Genomic DNA, 18,422 nt, shown 5'->3' with positions numbered 1-18,422 from the left:
ATCAAAACTGGGATTTGAATCCCTGCACCACTCCTTACTAGCAGTAAGACTTGGACATGTACTGGTTTGAGCCCTCCATTTCTATTTTAACAAAATTAACTGTAGGTAAAATGCTTCATTCACAGTACTTGTACAGTAAGTCCTTCATGCATCAACTTTTGGCATCAGCGAGGAAGAGGCACGTGTTCTCACAGCTTCCACCTGGTGTGTGGAAGGACTTCATATGGGCTGATTCCCCACTCTTCCTGGCCTCCCCAGGTCCTGTGCCCCACCCCAAGTCCTCACTCACATAGAAGCACACAGAAGCATGCCTTGGGACTCGACTCCTCTCATCTTCTGGGGTTTCAGGTTGCAGAGCACCACTACCAGCCTGTCCTGCAGTTCCTCTTTGGGCACGAACTGTACCAGGCCGCTCACCACAGTCCGTGGTTCAGCTTCCCCCACGTCAATCTTCTCCACATATAGGCTGTCTGCATCTGGGTGCTGCCAGGGAGACGTCAGGAGGAAGAGCATCATTATCCATTAGAAAAGCAGCCTGGTGAACTCTTGGATTCCAGAAAAGAGCACCCACTCCTTACAGAGGCCCTGGAAGGACCCCCTAGAGCTAACTTTCTTTCTGGGTCCCAGACAGTAGACAGGAGAATGGGCTCTGAAGGTATATTCTGCTCTCAACTGAGGCCAGATTTGAGTAAAATGGACCTAGATGCTCGTGTTAAGAGGTGGAAGGATCTCTGATAGAGATTAAACGACCCAGACTGTCTAGATGGCTACCATTATGGTGCACGTGCTGCACCAGACAGGTCCTAGGTGGGCTGGGAGATGGGAGGGGGACAATTGCTGGCCTTGCCATCTGATGCAGGAGCACCAGAATTGATCTCAGGGTGGTTTTGGTGGTTGGGGTACACAGTGAGAAGTAAATCAATGCTGAAGGGAAAAAAAGCCCAGAACAATGGTCCCAGGCCACTGGGTGCATAACCTTCTGTCTCTGGGAAAAAGGAAGTCATCTTCCCTCTACCACTTTCTGAAGCGGGCAAAGTGGCTCATCCAAGATGAGGCCTGTAGCTAGTCCAGGCAAGCTGATGGGGATCAGATGAGTCCATCAGACCAGATTTAACAGATAAACAAGTTCCCTCTGACTAACATCCGTCCCCCATGCCGAGTTCCTGGCTGTATTTGGTTGCGTAATGTCCACAGGCGACAATCGCAACAGAAAGCCTGATGCCTGGAATTAGACACCTGCACTCTGACTTGCAATATGACCTCAGGATGTTACTTCCCATCTCCAGGCCACGTTTCCTCCGGATGGAAACAGACAAACCTGATCCCATCTGCCTCTCTGAGATGTGGTGAAAAATGAGTACCTTCTCCACAGTGATGATTTTCCCCACACGGATATCCAGCCGAGATGGGATGACCTCCTCTGGTTCTGAATTCTTGGCAGGGCCTTTGGCCATTGGCTCTAGGAATGAGAAGAACCCCATGAGGTAGAATTCTTCCCTGTGGCAGATCAGCTGCTGATCACACCACGTGAAGACACTGATACTAGGTAAGATTTAGCGTAGAATCCCCAGAGTCTACTGAGTTATAACTTCTTTAATACTGGGTTGGCAACCTTTCAGACATGACAAACCTGATTTTCATCTGTTCTCTCCCTCAATTATTAGACTAGAGGGGAGGGAGCAGTAGTAACTTTGCCTCCTTTAGGTATTTCCATTCATGCATTCTATATAGAATTTGCTGAGTCTTGGCCAGGTGTGGTGGCTCACACTTGTAATTCTAGCACTTTGGGAGGCCAAGGCGGGAGGATTGCTTAAGCCCAGGAGTTAAAGACCAGCCTGGGCAACAGAGCCAGACTGTCTCTTTTTGAAAAATTAAAAAAAAAAAAAAAAAAAAAAAAAAAAAATTTTACTCAGTTAACTTAGTTTTTTTCTAGAAGGGTCGCACAAAGCTATCAATGCCAGTATCTCAGCATTTTGCATAAGTGGATGGCCAACTAAGAGCTAGGCCTATGCACATAGAAGGAAACTGGGAGAATCTAAAGATAAGCTTCTCTAAGCTCTGCAGGCTCTGCCCAACAGCTGTATAAGAGATGTCTATATACCAGTTGGGTATAATAGGTCTAACCTAATTTCTATCATTTTCCCTTTTTTGAGACATAGAGTCTCACTCTGTTGCCCAGGCTGGAGTGCAGTGGTGCAATCATGGTTCACTGCAGTGTCAACTTCCCCATGCTCAGGTGATCCTCTCACCTCAGCCTCCCAAGTAGCTGGGACTACAGGCATGTGCTACTATGCCCGGCTAATTTTTTTTTTTTGGGGGGGGGTGGGTAGAGACTGGGTTTTGATCTCTAACTTTTGGGCTCAAGTGATCCACCTGCCTCAGCCTTCCAAAGTGTTAAGATTACAGGTGTGAGCAACTGTGTCTGGCCCCAGTCACTATCTTTAATGAAGAGGCAGATTTAGCAAACAGACTAGAAGAACCAAAGTATATATCTTACACCAGCAGCTCTCAGCAATGCTGGTACAAAAGGATGTGATCACTTCCTGGTGTTCACCAAACCCAAATCAAAATGACTCAAGTTCCATTCTAGGAGCCAGTAGGACATGACATTCCTGCACTCAGACCCCCTGGGTTCTTGTGCCCTCAACTGAAGACAGGCATTTTTCCAAGGCTCATTGACAAGCTCCCTTTCCTGATGACATCGGCCCCTTTCCGGCTGGCCTTACTCTGCTTCGAGGGATCTGGGTAGGCAGCGCTGGCCAGTTTCTTCAGGGCAGGGGTATTAAACTTTTCCCGGATTGGATCCAGCAACTTGTTCAGCGCGACTTCAACAGAATTCTTTAGGTCTCCAGGATGTACAACCTGCAGAATCAAACAAGACCTAGTGAGATAAGGTCTAGAACAGGGCACAGGACACCTGAATCCAAGAAAGTAGGATCAAGGGAGTTTTTCCCAACAGTCTTATTTGATCCTTGTGATAATCTTGTGAGGCAGGTAGAAAAGAGAAGGGAAAACACATTCAGAAAGACTAACGTGTCCGAAATCCAAGTCTTTTGATTCTGAAATCTATACTAACTTGAGGGTGTTTAGGAGCTGAATGTATTTGTTAGTCTAATTCTTCTAGTCCCTCCATTTATGCTTAGAGTAGGGTCACAGACCAAGTGGTATTTACAAGCAGAGAAACATTCACATAGGTAATCCAAGGCCTAAAGATAACCTGAGGGAGAGAGCTGAGTAAGAAGAAAGAGCAAGGGCTTTGGAGTTCGACAGACCGAGATTAGATTCCCAGCTAGCTGTGTGTGACTCCAAACTAGGCACATAACCCCTCTAAGCTTTGGCTGATTCTTTTTTTCTTTTCTTTTTGTAGAGACAGGATCTCGCTATGTTACCCAGGCTGGTCTTGAACTCCTGGGTTCAGGCAATCTGCCTGCCTCTGCCTCCCAAAGTGCTGGGATTACAGGCACGAGCCAATGCACTCGGCCAGTGTTGGCTTTGTTACTTATAAAGTGAGGCCAATAATAGCTATATCTCACAGGATGGGGATGAGGGTTAAATCACTGAATGTGGGTGAAAATGATAACACTGCTGGTACATGGTAATAGTTCAGTAATTCCATTTTGTTCCTTGTGTCCTGTGACTGCCCTTTTTTTGAGTCTTGCTCCGTTGCCCAGGCTGGGGTGCAGTGGCGCAATTTCAACTCACTGCAACCTCCGCCTCCCGGGTTCAAGCGATTCTCCTGCCTCAGCCTCCTGAGTAGCTGGGACTACAGTCGCATGCAGCCATGCCCAGCTAATTTTTTGTATTTTAGTACAGACAGGGTTTCACCGTGTTGCCCAGACTGGTCTTGAACTCCTGACCTTGTGATCCACCTGCCTCAGCCTCCCAAAGTGCTGGGATTACAGGTGTGAGCCACCGTACTTGGCTGACTGCCTTTTTTATATCTCAAATCTGGTCTGAAAGAATCTTCTAGATATTCTGAGGGGACATCCCTTAGGAATGCACACTTTTAATACAACAATGCGAACATTTTTGTTTCTGATGCTACTTCTTCATTTCCTTGGGAATATTTAAGTTTAATAAAAAGCTCTAGGGCTGCCGCTGTCCAATATGGTGGTTACTAGCCTTGTGTGGGTATTTAAATGTAAACTGAAATTCCCTTCTTCAGCTGCGCCTGCCACATTGCAAGTGCTCAACAGCCACATGTGGCCTCTGTATCAGGCAGTACAGATAGGGCATATCCACCACCACAGAAAGTACTGTTGGATAACGTGGCTGCAGGCCTTTTTTCTGAGGCATTTCATCTATTCCTAATTCTCACAAAAGACTTTTTTTCTGAGACATGGTCACGCTGTTACCCAGCTGGAGTGCAGTGATGCAATCATGGCTCACTGCAGCTTTGATCTCCTTCCTGGGCTCAAGCGATCCTCCCACCTCAGCCTTCCCAGTAGCTGCGACTATAGGCATGCGCCATCATGGCTGGCCAGTATTTTTTTTTTTTTTTTGTAGAGACAGAGTCTCACTATGTTGCCCAGGCTAGTCTTCAACTCCTGAGCTCAAGCCAATTCTCCTGCCTTGGCCTCCCAAAGTGCTGAGATTACAGGTGTGAGCCACTGCACCTGGCATATATTAACATTTCTAACAGCCCCAATAAATTGATTGGACCTGAATTCAGAATCAATCACAACACCTCCCATTTCTTTTATTTTTTTTTTTTTGAGACGGAGTGTCGCTCTGTCGCCCAGGCTGGAGTGCAGTGGCCGGATCTCAGCTCACTGCAAGCTCCACCTCCCGGGTTTATGCCATTCTCCTGCCTCAGCCTCCCGAGTAGCTGGGACTACAGGCGCCCGCCACCTAGCCTGGCTAGTTTTTTTTTTTTTTGTTTTAGTAGAGACAGGGTTTCACCGTGTTAGCCAGGATGGTCATGATCTCCTGACCTTGTGATCCGCCCGTCTCGGCCTCCCAAAGTGCTGGGATTACAGGCTTGAGCCACCGCGCCCGGCCAACACCTCCCATTTCATTCCCTATATACGGTATTATGTCTTCTTCCCTTTGTGACCTGGCCCTGCCTATCTATCCCACAATACCCCCCCTCACCTTTTAGACTCTAGTCAGATCAAACCACCTGCAATTCCTCATACATCATGCTGTTTCATCCTACCATGTCTTTGTACAATTTATTCCCTCACAGATTTCCTTGTGAACTCCTATTCCTCAAGCAAAATAGTGCTTGGATAGTGTCTCCTCCACAAGCTTTTCTAGAGTCAGTTAATCACTTCCTCCTATATTATTTCTGGTGTGTGTATATATATATATATATATATATATATATATATATATATATATATACTCTTTTCATTATATATATTCACATGTAATATGTATTTTCACACCTTATATTCACATATATACACACATATGTTAAAATATATATCTAGATACATATGTAAAATGCAGCCAATGAAATATTTACAAGTCTGCCTCTCCTACTGGACTGAGCTTTAGGAGGACTGAACCCTCTGTGTAATAAAAAAAGTCCCTAGCATAGTGCCTAACACATGGGCACCTAGTAAGTCTTTTGTTAAAGTGTCTGTTGAAATGAATAGGAGCCTCTATTCTGTCCTTTTATAATTATCTCTTATTTTTGAACCCTGATTTTGCACCTGTTCCTGAAATACTTCATCTTTGCTGAGTTCAGTTCTTTATTCCAGCCTGCTAAGTCCTTTGGAGAGTGATTAAAGCACCAGTATGTTAGCTTTGTACCATTTGCCTATCGAATCTGGGAACCACCTGAATCCTCATCGAAGCCATTAACAAAATATGCAGCCCTGGAGAGCATAGACAGAGCCCTGGCTGGGCGCAGGGGCTCACACCTGTAATCCCAGCAATTTGGGAGGCCGAGGTGGGCAGATTACCTGAGGTCAGGAGTTCAAGACCAGTCCAGCCAACATGGTGAAACCCCATCTCTACTAAAAAATACAAAAAGTAGCCGGTATGGTGGCAGGCACCTGTAATCCCAAGTACTCGGGAGGCTGAGGCAGGAGAATCGCTTGAACCTTGGAGGCACAGGTTGCAGTGAGCCAAGATTGTGCCACTGCACTCCAGCCTAGGCGACGGAGTGAGACTCCATCTCAAAAAAAAAAAAAAACCCGCAAAAACACAGAAAAAAACCCCTGTGGCATATAACTACAAACCTGGCAGGCCGAGATGGAGAGGTCTGGCAGAGTTCCATGGGGATTATCTTTCTTTCTTTTCTTTTCCTTTCTTTCTTTCTTTTTGAAACAGAGTTTCACTCCTGTTGCCCAGGATGGAGTGCAGTGGCGCGATCTCAGCTCACCACAACTTCTGCCTCCCAGGTTCAAGCAATTCTCCTGCCTCAGCCTCCCGAGTAGCTGGGATTACAGACGCGCACCACCATGCCTGGCTAATTTTTTGTATTTTTAGTAAAGACGGGGTTTCTCCATGTTAGTCAGGCTGGTCTTGAACTCCCGACCTTAGGTGATCCGCCCACCTCAGCCTCTCAAAGTGCTGGGATTATAGGCGTGAGCCGCTGTGCCCAGTACATTCTTTTCTTTTCTTTCTCTCTCTCTCTTTTTTTTTTTTTTTTTTAGTATCTCATGTAATTTATTGAATATGGTACAGAAAGTGAAAAACAGAATGGTTGAATGGTTGTATGGGTACTTGAAGAAGTATGGTTTCTACTGAATGAGTACTGCTTTTGTACATCCTAAAGGGACCACCCGTGTGCATAAGATTACAGACATTTACTGATGAAAAATGTTTCCTGAGAAGAGGTGAGAGAGAGTCCCTGCCAGGTAAGGCCTTAAAGGGCCCTGAGGGATAGAAATCCATTTGCATTAACGAAATTCCTAAATCAGAAAAGCTAACTGACAAGAAACTTTAACCAAAATTGCAGTTTTGAAGGAAAATAGACACTGGTGAGATTACCAAAAGTAGAGAAAAAATACCAGGCAGCTTACTTCTACACAGAACAAGTTGTTCTAAAGTTCTAACAGTCAGCAAAAAATAAAATACAGATCTTCAGGAAAGGATTCCTTTTCCTTTCATATTACCTCAGCAGCAAAGTCCTTTTCCAGGTCCGTGTAAGCTGTGTAGGTTTTGTTTCCACCCCATTTCTCATCTCGTAGGATCACAAACTCTGTAAGGAAAAGGATCCATGTCAGCAAACTCATTGACAGTGGCAGAATCGGCATTCCTAACCCACATGCATGACTATTTGTAGTTTTTGCCATATATTCTGAACTTTATGGTATGGTATTTTATTATTCTTAGATTGGATGAATGGCACTATTGTATACCCAGCTAGCATCTCAGCTGCTTCAGGGGAAGGCTTGTGGCTTATATCTATTTTGTTGTATTCCTCTAGTTCAACATGTCTGCCCCCACCCTTACTTCTAACACCTCTGCCCACTCCAATATTCCCTCAGAACCTAGCCTGGTAATGAATATATGAACAATTAAATTACATCCCAACATCATTCATACTTTAATATATAAGAAATCAGAGCAGAGAATCAGGGCAGCCAGTCCCTGGAGGAACGGTCTGTGACAAATCACAAGTATGATCACAGCACGAATTTTTCTATTCTAGCCTGGCCTCTAGGAAGAAAACAGAGAGTATTACCGGACTTAAGAGGAAAAAGGACATGCTTGATGAAGGACAGAACCCCATTGTTCTCCACATTTCCTGGCTCACAGAAGGCCTTCTTCAGTTTTTTCTTCACATCCTCCTTCCGATCAAGGAGATCAATCTTGGACTCCTAGAAGTCATGGAAGGGAAAAGGACCTCTTGTGGTTTAAAATGAGAATATGCTCAACTGATATGAGCTAAATTTTGTTTTTTCTTCTCTGTCGCCCAGGCTGGAGTGCAGTGGCACAATCCTGACTCACCGCAGCCTCAACCTCCTGGGCTCAAGAGATTCTCCCATCTCAGCGTCCTGGAAAGCTGGGACTACAGGAATGTGTCACCATGCTCAGTTAATTCTTCTATTTTTTGTAGAGACAGGGTTTCATCATGTGGCCCAGGCGGGTCTCAAATTTCTGGGCTCAAGCAATTCTCCTGCCTTGGCCTCCCAAAGTGATGGGATTAAGGGTGTGAGCCACTGTGCCTAGCTAAAAAAAATTTTTTTACAAAGATTTTAACATTAGGTGCTTGCAGATATTTTCCTGTGGACATGGTAAAAATAAATAAAAAATATATATATACATATTTTTGAGACGGAGTCTCACTCTGTCGCCCAGGCTGGAGTGCAGTGGTGTGATCTTTGCTCACTGCAAGCTCCGCCTCCTGGGTTCACGCCATTCTCCTGCCTCAGCCTCCTGAATAGCTGGGACTACAGGCGCCCATCACCACACTCAGCTAATTTTGTTTTTGCATTTTTAGTAGAGATGGGGTTTCACGGTGGTAGCCAGGATGGTCTCGATCTCCTGACCTAGTGATCCGCCTGCCTTGGTCTCTCAAAGTGCTGGGATTACAGGCGTGAGCCACCGTGCCCCGGCAATAAAAATATTTTAACATTAGGCTGGGCACAGTGGCTCACGCCTGTAGTCTTACTACTTTGGGAGGCTGGAGGGTTGCTTGAGCCCAGGAGTTCAAGACCAGCATGGGCAACACAGACCTCATCTCTACTGAAAACAAAAGAATAGCTGGGTGTGGTAGTATGCACCTGTGGTCCCAGCTACTCGGGAGGCTGAGGCAGGAGGATCACTTGAGCCCAGGAGGTTGAAACTGCAAGGCATGATCATGCTACTACACTCCAGCCTGGGCGACAGAGTGAAAACCACTCAAAATCCTGCCATCTAACAAATTAAACTATTTTATTTTTTGTGTTCTTCTCAGGCTGTTTATAGCACACAAAATTGTTATGAATTTGTAGTTGGAGAATAAAAGTCTATCTTTTAAGTATTTCTGAGTGGCTACCTGGTCCTTCCTTATAATTTTTTTTTCTTTTGAGATGGTCTCACTCTGTTGCTCAGGATGGAGTACAGTGGTGCAATTATAGTCCACTGTAACCTCAAACTCCTGCCATTAAGTGATCCTCTGACCTCAGCCTCATGAGGAGCTAGGACTACAGGTGTACACAACCATACCTGGCTAATTTTTTTTTTTTTTTGAGACAGAGTTTTGCTTTTGTTGTCCAGGCTGGAGTGCAATGGCGTGATCTCTGCTCACCGCAACCTCCGCCTCCCGGGTTCAAGCAGTTCTCCTGCCTCAGCCTCCCAAGTAGCTGGGATTACAGGCATGCACCACCATGCCCGGCTAATTTTGTATTTTTAGTAGAGACGGAGTTTCTCCATGTTGGTCAGGCTGGTGTGGAACTCTCGACCTTAGGTGATCCACCTGCCTTGGTCTCCCAAAGTGCTGGGATTACAGGCGTGAGCCACTGCGCCTGGCATGCCTAGCAAATTTTTATTTTTGTTAAAATGGGGTCTCACTGTGTTGCCCAGGACAGTCTCAAACTCCTGGCCTCTAGCAATCCTCCTGCCTCAGCTTCCCAAAGTGTTGGGATTGATAGGATCTCACTTGCTTTGCCACCCAGGCTGGAGTGTGGTGGCATGATCATGGTCCACTGCAACCTTTGCCTCCCAGGCTCAAGTAGTCCTCCTACCTCAGCCTCCCATGTAGCTGGGACTATTGGTGCATGCCACCATGCCTAGCTGTTAAAATTTTTTGTAGTGATGGGGTTTTATCATGTTGCCAAGGCTGGTCTTGAACCCCTGGACTTGAGTTAGCTGCCTACTTTGGCTTCCCAAAATGCTAGGATTACAGGTGTGAACCACAATGTATGGCCTACTTACAGTTTTTATGCTGTATTATATTCCCAATAATTAGTGGAAACATAATTTAATAAACTCCAAACTCTTAGATTCTATGCTAATTTTTACAAATTACATATAATGCTACATTGGACATCTTTGCAGAGTTTTTTTGCCTTCTCTAGAATCATTTCATTAAGCTGCCCAAAATTGCTAGGTTCAAAATTGGTTTTTGAAAGGTATCCTAATCAACATTGCTGTCAACAATGTGTGAGGCTACTGGTTCACAGCAATCAGCCACACTAGGTATTATATATTATCTACAGTCATTTTTCCTTTTTAGGTAATAGGCTTTGTTTCTTATTTGGAAAGAGTGAGTTCATGGTCATTTGAGTTCAGTGGTTACCAAATTCTAGCTCACATGTGACAGTATATGAATCACCTTTTACTGGGTTCCACCCAAACCTAATGAGTCAAAATCTCTTGGGATTGGGCCAGGCAATCTTTTTTTTTTTTTTGAGATGGAGTCTCACTCTGTGGCCTAGGCTGGAGTGCATGCAGTGACACAATCTTGACTCAGTGCAACCTCTGCCTCCTGGGTTCAAGTGATTCTCCTGCCCAGCCTCCTGAGTAGCTGGGATTACAGGTGCCTGCCACCACACCCAGCTGAATTTTGCATTTTCTTTTCTTTTTTTTTTTTTTTGAGGCGGAGTCTTCACTCTGTCGCCCAGGCTGGAGTGCAGTGGCACCATCTCGGCTCACTGCAAGCTCCGCCTCCCGGGTTCGCGCCATTCTCCTGCCTCAGCCTCCGGAGTAGCTGGGACTACAGGCGCCCGCCACCGCGCCCGGCTAATTTTTTTGTATTTTAGTAGAGACGGGGTTTCACCGTGTTAGCCAGGATGGTCTCGATCTACTGACCTCGTGATCCGCCTGCCTCGGCCTCCCAAAGTGCAGGGATTACAGGCGTGAGCCACCGCGCCCGGCCGAATTTTGCATTTTCAGTAGAGAAGGGGTTTCACCATGTTGGCCAGGCTGGTCTGGAACCCCTGACCTCAGGTGATCCACCCGCCTTGGCCTCACAAAGTGCTGGGATTACAGGTGTGAGCCACTGTCCCTGGCCTGTTTTTTTTTTGAGAGGGAGTCTCGCTCTTGTTGCCCAGGCTGGAGTGCAATGGCATGATCTCGGCTCACTGCAACCTCCGCCTCCTGGGTTCAAGCAGTTATCCTGCCTAAGCCTCCCGAGTAGCTGGGATTACAGGCACCTGCCACCACGCCTGGCTAATCTTTGTACTTTTATTAGAAATGGGGTTTCACCATGTTGGACAGGTTGGTCTCGAACTCCTGACCTCAGGTGATTCGTCTGCCTTGGCCTCCCAAGGTGCTGGGATTACAGGCATGAGGCACCATGCCGGTCTTTTTTTTTTAAATTTGTTTATTCGGAGGCCGGGCGCAGTGGCTCACGCCTGTAATTCCAGCACTTTGGGAGGCCGAGGCGGGTGGATCACCTGAGGTCAGGAGTTCGAGACCAGCCTGACCAACATGGAGAAACCTCGTCTCTACTAAAAATACAAAAAATTAGCTGGGCGTGGTGGCGCATGCCTATAATCCCAGCTACTGGGGAGGCTGAGGCAGGAGAATTGCTTGAGCCTGGGAGGCGGAGGTTGTGGTGAGCCGAGATCGTGCCATTGCACTCCAGCCTGGGCAACAAGAGTGAAACTCCGCCTCAAAAAAAAAAAAAAAAAAAAAAAAAAAAATTTGTTTATTCTATTCTATTTATTTTATTTTATTTTATTTTTTTCTTTTTCTTTTTTTTTTTTGAGACGGAGTCTCGCTCTGTCGCCCAGGCTGGAGTGCAGTGGCGCGATCTCGGCTCACTGCAAGCTCCGCCTCCCGGGTTCACGCCATTCTCCTGCCTCAGCCTCCCGAGTAGCTGGGACTACAGGCGCCCACAACCGCGCCCGGCTAATTTTTTGTATTTTTAGTAGAGACGGGGTTTCACCGTGGTCTCGATCTCCTGACCTTGTGATCCGCCCGCCTCGGCCTCCCAAAGTGCTGGGATTACAGGCGTGAGCCACCGCGCCCGGCCTATTTTATTTTTTTCTTGAGATGGAGTCTCGCTCTGTCGTCCAGGCTGGAGTGTAGTGGCGCCATCTCGGTTCACTGCAAGCTCCACCTCCTGGGTTCACGCCATTCTCCTGCCTCGGCCTCTGGAGTAGCTGGGACTACAGACGCCCGCCACCATGCCCAGCTAATTTTTTGTATTTTTAGTAGAGACGGGGTTTCACCGTGTTAGCCAGGATTGTCTTGATCTCCTGACCTCGTGATCCGTCTGCCTCGGCCTCCCAAAGTGCTGCGATTACAGGCGTGAGCCACCAGGCCCGGCTTAAATTTGTATTTTTAAAAACTTTTTGGCTGGGTTTATTATTAATATATATTATATAATATATATTTACTTTAATATATATTATATATAGTATATATCATATATTATATATATATAATTTTTTAAAAAGGCCGGCGTAGTGGCTCACGCTTGTAATCGAAACACCTTGGGAAGCCAAGGCAGACGGATCACCTGAGGTCAGAAGTTCGAAACCAGCCTGTCCAACATGGTGAAACACATATATATATAAACTTCTCCAAGTGATTCTGATTTGGGAACTACTGCTAGGCCTGATTACCAGGGTGAAGAAACAGCAAATGTCACCAAACAGGATGAGTGATATGATATTTGTCAGAGTAATAAGTGACATAAGGAGTATTTTAATGTGAGAGAAAAGGGAATGAGTATATTCTTTAAAAATATGGTTAACAGGGAGGTCAGACGCAGTGGCTCACACCTGGAATCCCAGCACTTTGGGAGGCCGAGGAGGGTGGATCACGAGGTTAGGAGTTCAAGACCAGCCTGGCCAAGATGGTGAAACCCCTTCTCTACTAAAAACACAAAAATTAGCCAGGCGTGATGGCACGTGCCTGTAATCCCAGCTACTCAGGAGGCTGAGGCAGGATAATCGCTTGAACCTGGGAGGTGGAGGTTGCAGTAAGCTGAGATCATGCCACTGCACTCCAGCCTGGGCGACAGAGCAAGACTCCATCTAAAAAAAAAAAAAGAAAACAAAATGGTAATGGGGTGAGGTTGGAAAACAACAACAAAAACAAAAAAATACAACAGTATACATGCATATAATCACCAATGTCTGATCAAAGTTTGAGATGTCATATTTAAAGAACTAGATGAGTGTCCAGATGTGACTTAAACCAGAATCACCTAGTAGGACTTCAAAGAAAATACAGATTCCTGGTCAGGCATGGTGAGTCACACCCATAATCTCAGCACTTTGGGAGGCCGAGGAGGGCAGATCACTTGAGGTTAAGAGTTTGAGACCAGCCTGGCCAACACGGCGAAACCCCGTCTCTACTAAAAAATACAAAAATTAGCTAAGCGTGTTGGTAGGCACCTGTAGTCCCAAGCTACTCAGGAGGCTGAGGCAGGAGAATTGCTTGAACCTGGGAGGCGGAGGTTGCAGTAAGCTGAGATTGCACCACTGCACTCCAGCCTGGGTAACACAGTGAAACTATCTCAGAAAAAGGAAAAAAAAAAAAAAAAAAAAAAGGGAGAGGAAGGAAGGAAGGAAGGAAATACAGATTCCTGAGTTCCTCTCAGAACTACTTTATCAGAATCTCTCTGGACAAGGTCTAATCAACACTTTTTTTTTTTTTTTTTTAAATTCCCTAGATGATTCTGAAGATAAGCCATGTTTGGGAACCCAGAACTCAACCTTTCACATCTTTGGATTTCCACGCTCTAATGATCAGAATCAAAGTGAACTTTCCCTCAAGTACATGAGCTCAAGAGGGACTCTTAAATATTAAAAGATATCATAATATTAGTGATATCAAGTATTACCCTAGGAATCAAAATGCTAATTAGTGAAAGGCAACCATAGTGCTCTCATTAATAAGGCTGAATTTTATCACAGTTCTATGAACAAAGAAATTACTTTTGCTTATATATATTTTTTATCAGCAGCAAAAACCATTAAGTTATGATTAGATCTCATCAGGACTGCTCTGGATCCTTCGATACTAAAGAACCACTGAAAGAATTGAATGGTGTGAGGCATCTTCTAACTCAAATATTGGAGAATTCTAGTTAGCCAGGTCACTGTTCTTTTCAGTCCTCCATCTGTCCACTGAGGCTGAAGATTTCTAAATTCAAGTCTCAGCTGACAACTTACCTCTTCTGAAGAGCTCATTTTGCTGCCTGTTAATCCTGGAACCATAGGATTCATCAGATGGACCCGTTTTGAATAGCCAAGTGCAGGGAGGTACTAAGAGATTAGAGAAACACACAAAAGCAGGTATTAGTCTAAGTTCCTCCTCAGTGCCCTGATCTCATCTAACTTGGCCAGCAACTGAGTAGCTGTTATATTGCTTCCAATCTTTTTATACCAAATATAAAGATTTAGTTTTTGACAGTGATTGTAATTCAAGCAAAGTTTTTTTCCCTACTGCTTTTCTGTCGTATTACATTGTGAGGCTATTGGATTTACGTCACCGTAAACAATAAAAGATGGAAATACATAAAACAACAGGGTAAGCTGGGCGCGGTGGCTCACACCTGTAATCCCAGCACTTTGGGAGGCTGAGGTGGGTGGATCACCTAAGGTTAGGAGTTCGAGATGAGCCTGGCCAACATGGTGAAACCCCATCTCTACTAAGAATACAAAAATTAGCCGAGCGTGGTGGCAGGCACCTGTAATTAATCCCAGCTACTCGGGAGGCTGAGGCAGTAGGATTGCTTGAACCCGGGAGGCAGAGGTTGCAGTGAGCCGAGATCGTGCCACTGCACTGCAGCCTGGACAACAAGAGCGAGACTCCACCTCAAAAAACAAAAACAAAAAACAAAACAATAAAACCCAACAGGGCAGCAAATCTTGAGCGAAGGGAAGTAAGGTGACTACACGCTTGCCTTGGCTTTCTCACTGAGGGTATTTTTTTGCAAACCAGGTGCTGAGAAAAAGAGACCAAGCAGACAGTAAGAGACTAAGCAGGGGAAACGGCTATTGGAGTTCAGGGCTGCAGGAGGCTAGGGATTGGGATGGGTTCCTCAGCCTATGTCAAAATTCCCCACTGACTTCTTGGCTGACTCATAACTGTGTATGCACATAGTGAGATACCAGGAAGTCTGGCAGAGAACAGGCTCTGGGAGGCTGGAGACCTCGGCAAAGATTTTGGAGGCTGCACAGTATTGGGGAGACAGAGATGAAAGTTTAGGTCCAATCAAAGTAGAGAGGGCTTTCTGAACACCCTGATATTTCAGTTTGAGTCTCTAGAAAGGCCATGCTCTAGGAACAAGGACCACACCACAGGAGTAAAGGCCAAGCTGAAGTAGATGTATTCTAACAAAGCCTAAAACCAACCCCTGACAGAACCCAGGTGATAAGTCAGTAATTTAGCAATCTACAGAAAACATAGCATCCTATAAACATAATCCAGAGGGTCTACAATGCATCTATAATCCCTTTGATACAAAAAAAAAAAAATATGTGTATATATATATATATATATACTAGAAATGGGAAGCAGAGAAAAGTGGTTGACAGTCGAGAGAAAATAGTCAATAGAAACAGATTCAGAAACAATCCAGATATTGCAGTAAACAGGCCATGATGCCAAAATAACTGTGATTGGTATGTTAAAGAAAATAAAAGTACATAGGCAGAATAGGCAGGAAAAACAAACCAAAAAGGAAATAAGAAAAGACAGACAAAAATGGATGAAAGAGAACTGTAAAAGATAATTGGAATCTACAACAAGAATCAAATGGAAGTTCTAAAATGTCACAATTTAATACTGGATTTAACAGAAGACAGGATTGATAAACTTGAAGAAAGTTCAATAGAACAGATCCAAACTAAAGCACAGAGGGAACAAAGAAAGGAAAACAACAGAACAGAATATGAAACATGAGTTTTATAAAGCCCCTAGAGGAGAAAGAGAAAAAGAGAGAAGCAGTATTTGAGGAAATCATGGCAGACAATTACCCAAATTTGATGAAAACAAATCCACTGGTTCAAGAAGCTCAGCAAAATCTAAGCAGGATAAATACAAAGAAAACTATAGCTGAAAACATCATTGCTGGTCAGGCACAGTGGTTCACACCTGTAATTCTAGCAATTTGGGAGGCCAAGGCAGGCAAATCGTTTGAGCTCAGGAGTATGAGACTAGCCTGGCCAACATGGTGAAACTCCATCTCCGTAAAAAAATACAAAAATTAGCCAGGTGTGGTGGTGCACATCCATAGTCCCAGCTACTTGGGAGGCTGAGGTGGCAGGATCACCTGCGCCCAGGAAGTCGAGGCTGCAGTGAGCCAAGATCAATCACTCTAGCCTGGGCAATGCAAGCAAGACCCTGTCTCAAAGAAAACAGTAACAAAAACATCACAGTCAAATTGCTGAAAATCAGAAACAAGAAAAAATCTTAAAAGCAGTCAGAGAAAAAACATATTATCTGTAAAGGAGAAACAATAATACTTACAGGTGACTTTTCAGTGGAAACTATGGAAGTCAGAAGCCAATGCAATGATTCTTTAAAGGTGCCAAAAGAAAAATAATTCCAAACTTCAAATTTCATACCCAGTGAAAGAAATAGATGTTTTCAGATAAAAGAAAGCTGAAAGAACTCATTACTGAAAGAACTGCACTACAAACACAAAATACTAAGTGGGGGCTCTTTAGGTTGAAGGAAAATGAACTCACACAGAAGCAAAGAACTGCAGGCAAGAATCAAGAGTATCAGAAAAGGGAAGTAGGGGTAGATATAGATGAAAAGTGACTTAAAAAACAATTATAGGCTGGGTGCAGTGGCTCACGCCTGTAATCCCAGCACTTTGGGAGGACAAGGTAGGCGGATCGCTTGAGGTCAGGAGTTCAAGACCAGCCTGGCCAACATGGTGAAACCCCGTCTCTACTAAAAATACAAAAATTAGCTGGGCGTGGTGGCGGGCACCTGTAATCCCAGCTACTCATTAGGCTGAGGCATGAGAATCCCATGACAGGCAGGCTGATGTTGCAGTGAGCCGAGATCACGCCATTGCACTTCAGCCTGGGCAATGGAGTCTCAGTCTCAGAAAAAAAAAAAAAAAAAAAATTGTAATAATGTCTTTAAGATTTATTTTATTTTATTTTTGAGATAAAGTCTCTTTCTGTTGCCCAGCCTAGAGTGCAATGGTGCGATCTTGGCTTACTGCGACCTCTGCTTCCCAGGCTCCAAGAATTCTCCTGTGTCAGCCTCTTGAAGAGCTGGGATTATAGGTGCACACCACTGTGTCCGGCTAATTTTTGTATTTTTACTAGCAATGGGGTTTCATGATGTTGGCCAGGCTGGTCTCAAACTTCTGACCTCAGGTGATCTGCCTGTCTTGGCCTCCCAAAGTGCTGGGATTACAGGGGTGACCCACTGCACCCAGCCAAGGATTTAAAATTTATGTAAAAAATGAGTTTTGAGGCCGGGCGCGGTGACTCATGCCTGTAATCCCAGCACTCTGGGAGGCTGAGGCGGGCGGATCACGAGGTCAGGGGATCAAGACCATCCTGGCCAATATGGTGAAACCCCGTCTCTACGAAAAATACAAAAATTAGCTGGGCATGGTGGTGGGAGCCTGTAATCCCAGCTACTCAGGAGGCTGAGGCAGGAGAATGGCTTGAACTCAGGAAGCAGAGGTTGCAGTGAGTCAAGATCACATTGCTGTACTCCAGCCTGGTGACAGAGCAAGACTGTGTCTCAAAAAAAAAAAAAAAAAGAGTTTTGCCGGGCACGGTGGCTCACACCTGTAATCTCAGCACTTTGGGAGGCCAAGGTGGAAAGATCACGAGGTCAGGAGATCGAGACCACCCTGGCTAACACGGTGAAACCCCATCTCTACTAAAAATGCAAAAAATTAGCCTGTAGTCCCAGCTACTTGGGAGGCTGAGGCAGGAGAATGGCTTGAACCCAGGAGGTGGAGCTTGCAGTGAGCCAAGATCGCACTACTGCACTCTACTCTGGGCAACAGAGCAAGACTCTGTCTCAAAAAATGAAAACAAACAAACAAAAAAGAGTTTTACTCCAACTGTTGTTGGAGCAAAAATGTAGTAAAAATGTTTCTTGCATTATTGGGCAGTGGTAAAAATATCTAACTTAAACTGTAATAAGTTGCAAGGCTACATGTTGTAATCTCTAGGGCAGGAATGGGCACACTGTTTTAGAAAGGGATAGTTAATAAAGATTTTAGGGGTTGGGCATGGTGGCTCATGCCTGTAATCCTAGCATTTTGGGATGCTAGGGTAGGTGGATCATGAGGTCAAGAGATCAAGACCATCCTGGCCAACATGGTAAAACCCTGTCTCTACTAAAAATACAAAAATTAGCGGGGTGTGGTGGCGTATGCCTGTAGTCCCAGCTGCTTGGGAGGCTGAGGCAGGAGAATCGCTTGAACCCAGGAGGCAGAGGTTGCAGTGAGCCAAGATCATGCCACTGCACTCCAGCATGGGCGACAAAGTGAGACTCCCTCTCAAAAAAAAAAAAAAAAAAAAGAAAAGAAAAAGAAAAAGGAAAAAAAAAAAAAGACTTTAGGCTTTCTGGTCCACATATGCTCTCTACTGCAT

At 45.0% G+C, this 18,422-nt stretch overlaps 1 protein-coding gene across 3 annotated transcripts in view; it reads right to left on the bottom strand.

Moving 5' to 3' along the window:
- Positions 1 to 18,422, bottom strand: part of YARS1 (tyrosyl-tRNA synthetase 1) — a 45,197-nt gene that overhangs the window by 3,933 nt on the left and 22,842 nt on the right. For all 3 annotated transcript variants that reach the window (XM_071096653.1, XM_071096662.1, XM_071096658.1), the window contains exons 6-11: positions 14,013 to 14,105; positions 7,643 to 7,778; positions 7,071 to 7,156; positions 2,727 to 2,862; positions 1,362 to 1,459; positions 290 to 483 (exon numbers count right to left, since the gene is read on the bottom strand). In XM_071096653.1, coding sequence (XP_070952754.1) covers positions 290 to 483; positions 1,362 to 1,459; positions 2,727 to 2,862; positions 7,071 to 7,156; positions 7,643 to 7,778; positions 14,013 to 14,105 — 743 coding nt within the window. The remainder of the gene's footprint in view (positions 1 to 289; positions 484 to 1,361; positions 1,460 to 2,726; positions 2,863 to 7,070; positions 7,157 to 7,642; positions 7,779 to 14,012; positions 14,106 to 18,422) is intronic.

This window comes from Macaca nemestrina, chromosome 1 (assembly GCF_043159975.1).
Source record: "Macaca nemestrina isolate mMacNem1 chromosome 1, mMacNem.hap1, whole genome shotgun sequence".
Classification (NCBI taxonomy): Eukaryota; Metazoa; Chordata; class Mammalia; order Primates; family Cercopithecidae; genus Macaca; species Macaca nemestrina.
This window is presented reverse-complemented; position numbering and strand designations above follow the sequence as displayed.